At 39.0% G+C, this 5,525-nt stretch overlaps 1 protein-coding gene across 1 annotated transcript; it reads right to left on the bottom strand.

The window, feature by feature from the left end:
* Positions 1–2,545: 2,545 nt before the first annotated feature.
* KRBA2 (KRAB-A domain containing 2) lies at positions 2,546–4,966 on the bottom strand. The gene has a single exon (XM_069882326.1). The coding sequence runs from the start codon at positions 4,949–4,951 to the stop codon at positions 2,546–2,548; it is 2,406 nt and encodes an 801-aa protein (XP_069738427.1). The 5' UTR covers positions 4,952–4,966.
* Positions 4,967–5,525: the final 559 nt, after the last annotated feature.

Raw genomic sequence — 5,525 nt, 5'->3', positions numbered from 1 at the left:
CATTATTAGGCGAAAGTAAGTTACAATTCAGTACCCTATCCTAAAGCTTGCTGTTAGGAGGGAATCTGCAGCTTGCAGTGAAAGCGCTTCCAGAGGGGAGTCTAATGAGGGCAAATATTTGATGGTAGCAGCTTCCCTGCGGGAGATACTCTCTTTGCCAAAATCGCATTATTAGGCCAAAGTATGTTACAATTCAGTACCCTATCCTAAAGCTTGCTGTTAGGAGGGAATCTGCAGCTTGCAGTGAAAGTGCTTCCAGAGGGGAGTCTAACGAGGGCAAACATTTGATAGTATCAGCTTCCCTGCAGGAGATACTCTTTTCGAAAATCGCCTATTAGGCGAAAGTAAGTTACAATTCCGTACCCTATCATAAACTTGCTGTTAGGAGGGAATCTGCAGCTTGCAGTGAAAGCGCTTCCAGAGGGGAGTCTAATGAGGGCAAACATTTGATGGTAGCTGACGGAGACCAGCTCACAGGGACGTCTAAGAGAGACTAGACGGACTACTGCTCTGGTGGCAAGTAGCAATTCTTTATTCCTCAACCAGAGTTTTTATACTCTCCTGGGAGAGCTTGTCAGTTTCTACCAAGCTTGAGTGCGCTGTTTACATTACGGCTATTCTTACCGTGAGAATACAAGTTATGTAAGTTCTACAAGTGAGGGACTACGTGTCTGTTCAAGGATTCACACATTCTTCTGTTTGTGCTGGTCTTATCTTAGACCTGCAGGTGCCCTGGAAATATATTTAACTCGGGCCCTGGAATGATGAGAAACTAAGCATGTTGCCAAGAGCCCTGATAGTCCACAACCTCCCTTTCAGGAGGAGCAGCTTTGTTGTTGGCATGATATTCTGTTCCTGACCCTTTCAGGCCAGACAGAATATTGCTCTCCAGGCTCTTGGCTTTCATTATTCTGTCTTTGACCCTTTCAGGCCCCCAGAATGTCTAATAGTTCTCCTCATTCCACCCTTTCTTATTTGTTAAATTGAAAGTGGTATTGGCTTGTCTCTAATATGTTCCAATTTAATTTTTCTCAAATCTACTATTACTTGTCGGAATTGTTTTATGATAAGTCTTAGTACATATGGACAGACAAGTAGTCCCAACAAGATTACAACAGCAATTATTATCAGGCCATAAATCCCTTGTTTGAAAGATTCAAAAGACGGAAAAGCAGATTTTAAAGCATTGACAAAAGTTTCTGTCTGTTCAGCTACAGATAGATCTATCTTATGAGAATTTAACATATCTTGAATATGTTGCCTCAATTCGTCCAGGTCCAAGGAAGTGTTGGCATTATCCCAAATGCCTTGTAAGTGACTTTGGACTTTCTGCCATGAGAATACAGTGCAATTATATTTCACTGGAGTTACACAAATAGTACGATACTTTGCATGGCACAAAAGGGATTCTCGAGTTGCTAAGATCTGCAATTGTCTCCCCATAATATCAACAGTGTCTTTAAGCGAATTTAAACGTAGTTCAATTTTCTCATCCCAATTGATTTGATTTTGGAATGCCTTTGATATGTTTATTGATAGCTCATTGACATACGTGGCTGTTTGAATACTTGTGGTCAAAGAAATGGAGGCTACTGTTGTTACAGTAATAGCAGTAATTAAGGCTGTAATTCCTGCTATTATTAGTCCAATCATTCTCTTATGCCGGTGCATGAGTTGCTGCGTTGCCTTTTCCAATATTTCTGATCCTCTATCCGCATACCAGTTTTGCGATAGATTGACAGGTAAATATACATAATCAGGCTGTTTTACCAATAAAAAAGAATCACTAGTGCTGTTTATGCAATTGGAAATTTGACAGTTGGTACAATTAACTGTATTATTAATAATGGTCAACATTCCACTTAGGAACGCATAAGGTTCTGGAACACAAGCCCGCATATAAAACTGAATGACATTTTGTGTCTCTCCCATTGCCCATACTGATCCTATTTGAGTCCATGTAATATTTAGTTTTTTTGCCTTAACTTTTCCCATGGCGGCAACAGCCTTCCATAAATTAGAATAGAATGTACGATTATTTTTTGTCCATATTCCAGAAACTAAATTTGTTGGCCGCAATTGTTTATTAATTATATTCCAGTCACATAGAGATGTATTTGAACATGTTGTTTCATTAGCGTGACACACTCTCCAAGATGGTGCAAAATCCATCTGTGGAGGAGATAAATTTCGATATGGGGGAATATGCGGAGGGGGTACTCCAGAACCTTTACTTCCATTCGTAAGATTTGGATAATAAAAATCTAAAGCCCAATGAATCCCTGCCGACACATCAGTATCCCAATCATGCTGAACAATCACTTCTTCACACAATAATTCAGTATGATTAGTTTGAAAACACATTGGATTTCCATCTATTTTTCCAGAAAAGTTAAAGTTTGCTGAAAAGGCCATAATATGTTTATCAGAATATTGTCCCATAAATATAGTCCGATTATTGTATACAAGTATGTCCACTGGCTCTTCCCATGTGACTGGATGGATAACAGGAGGATTGGGGACAAAAGCCCAATAGGTTTCTGCCTTACATCTGTGTTGTATCAGCCATAGGGTGCTCAGCAGCATTGCTACCAACCGGATCCTCGTCTCCCAGTCTCTGCTCAACGACAGTCTTTTCATTCGTCTCCGCAGCTTTCCCATTTTTGTTTTTGGCATGTCGGACGCACCGTTCTGGAATCCACCGGGGTGAGGTTTCATCTGTTGGAAAAACACAAACATACCCTCTGCCCCAGATTAGTACCGGATCAGGACCACGTATTTTTCCATCCATTGGATCTTTCCAATATATCTCAGGCTTATTGTTATTTTTATAATCCCAATGTCTGTCAGCAGCAGACTGACCATCTTCATCCAATGTTAAAAAATTTAGAACAAATAAGGCATGTGATAATAAGGAAAATGGGGTATCCTTTATTCCCCATGTCCCCCTTTTTAGTTTATTAATTTGAGTTTTTAGAAGGTGATTGTATTTCTCAACTATACCTTGTCCTTGCGGGTTATACGGAATGCCTATCTTGTGTTGAATAGAAAATTGTTGACAAAAGGTTTTGAATCCTTGACTGATGTAGGCAGGGCCGTTGTCAGTTTTTATCGTTTTCGGAATCCCCATAACACTAAAGCAATGAAGTAAATGTGTACATACGTGCAATAATTTCTCCCCTGACAGAGCAGATGCAACGGAAAAATGTGAAAAAGTATCTATGGTGACATGAACATACGAAAGTTTCCCAAAAGCTGGAATATGAGTAACGTCTATTTGCCATAAATCATTAGGCAACAAGCCTCTAGGGTTAACGCCGTAGTGAGGGGCAGGCAGTAATGGAGCACAAGAGGAGCAATCTTTAACGATCAATCGTGCTTGTTCTCGTGTAATATTACACATTTTTCTTAAGGTACGGGCAGATAAGTGATGTAATTCGTGGAGTTGTTTAGCCTTACATATATTGTATATTTGCGGTTTTGTCAGATCATCAGCTAATTGATTGCCTTGTGCCATAGGACCAGGCAGATTAGAATGACTACGAATGTGCCCCACAAAAACTGGGCAGTCCCTTTGCAGCAACAGGGACTGTATAAGACTTAAATGCTGTTGAATGAAAGTTACCTTAGAATGTATCATTGGTACTGTTTCAAGCATACACAGAGCCTGCACAATATACAAACTATCAGTAATAATGTTCAAAGGTTGCGCATATTTCAGTAATGCCTGGTAAACAGCATATAGTTCAGCCATTTGTGCAGAAACATCCTGTAAAATCCAAACAAAATGATCAGGTGGTGATAATAGTACAGCACGACCATTTGAAGATCCGTCAGTATATACAGTCAAAGCATCCTGTAAAGGTGCTTGTTTTACAATTTTGGGAAAAACAATAGAGTGATATGTTGCAAAACTGAGTAATTTGTTTAATGGGTACTTGTTAGATATTTCTCCTGGAAAATTTGCAAGGGATAAGGCAAAGTCATCCGTCATATTGAGCAACCATGTAATTTGATCAGGTTTATAAGGCAAGATTATTTTTACTGGCTCTTTTCCAAGATAAGTTATACTTAATTTTCGACCTTGTTGCACACACTCTGCAACTTTGTGGGGGTACGATTTTAAGACAACATTCTGACCATGACGGCCATGAATCCAACAGAGGATTCCATCCTGATACAATACTCCTGTAGGGGATAATTTAGTGGGAAGAATAATTAATTCCCAAGGCTTATTTATGTCAGCGTAATTTAATCTCGTATCTGTCATGGCCTTTTCTACTTTTGTCAAGGCTTGAGAGGCTTCCTCAGTGAAGCCACGAGGGGAATTAGGGTCAGGGTTTCCTTCCAATATCTTAAATAAAGGGCTGAGGTCAGAAGTGGTGAGTTTCAGAAACGGCCGTATCCAATTAATGTCACCTAAAAGTTTTTGGAAATCATTCAAGGTTGTCAATTGTTGTACTGAAAGAGCAATTTTCTGTGGTGCAAAATACTTAGGATACAATTGAAATCCTAGGTATTTAAAAGGAAAAGTTCGCTGTATTTTATCTTGGGCTATCTTCAGCCCATTTCGCTCTAATTGTTGTTCCATATGAGAATAGGCTGCTGTCAGTAATTCCACAGATTCAGCAGCCAACAAAATATCATCCATATAGTGAATGCAAATTAATGTTGGAAAACACAATCTAGTTTGTTCAAGACTTTTGTTTACAAATTTCTGACATAAAGTGGGACTATTAGCCATACCTTGAGGTAAAACTTTCCATTGATATCGGTCCATAGGTTCACTGTAATTGACAGAAGGAACGCTGAAAGCAAATCTCTGGCGATCATCGGGATCTAACAATATTGTATAAAAACAGTCCTTTAAATCAATTATTATTTTCTGATAATTTGGTGGTATTGCCATAGGGCTAGGTAGCCCAGGTTGCAGAGCACCCATAGGATGCATGGTCTTATTTACTGCCCGAAGATCTTGCAATAATCTCCATTTACCTGTTTTCTTTTTCACTACAAATACAGGAGAATTCCATGGAGAAGTAGATGGTTCAATAATGCCATGACTGGGTAAATGGATGTCAATACTTTCTGGATAATCTATTAGATCTACTTATAAATTCAAAATATTTGCTATGCAGCACTTAGCATATTCATTTATCATTGTGATATAAATGATTGTTGAGCCTTGGCCTAATAACTGAACACTTCTTTTTCTTCCTTTAGTGATTATCATTATAATCATTTCAATTTTAGTGAATATAGTTTTTGGGGTTAATGTGGCAAAATATCCACTCAATAATTTGTAATGAAGCTTTTGAATTTTCGTCTATTATTGCCTCAATTATCTCTAAAGGTTGTCTGCACTAGGACCCAGCAATTGCTGACGAGCAACAGTGGAATGCAGAGCGTTCTCACAACATTTTCCTAGAAAGATAACACCGTTAACTCCTTTAGACTGCTGGAAAGCTGAAAGAAAAAAAAACTTAGAAAGGAAAGGGAAGGGTGGGAGGGCGGGGGGTGGGGGG

Source organism: Phaenicophaeus curvirostris, unplaced genomic scaffold (genome assembly GCF_032191515.1).
Source record: "Phaenicophaeus curvirostris isolate KB17595 unplaced genomic scaffold, BPBGC_Pcur_1.0 scaffold_117, whole genome shotgun sequence".
In the NCBI taxonomy this organism is placed as follows: domain Eukaryota; kingdom Metazoa; phylum Chordata; class Aves; order Cuculiformes; family Cuculidae; genus Phaenicophaeus; species Phaenicophaeus curvirostris.
This window is presented reverse-complemented; position numbering and strand designations above follow the sequence as displayed.

Coding starts and splice junctions, on each gene's coding strand:
- KRBA2 (XM_069882326.1), bottom strand. CDS start 4,951: ATGCATCCTATGGGTGCTCTGCAACCTGGGCTACCTAGCCCTATGGCA.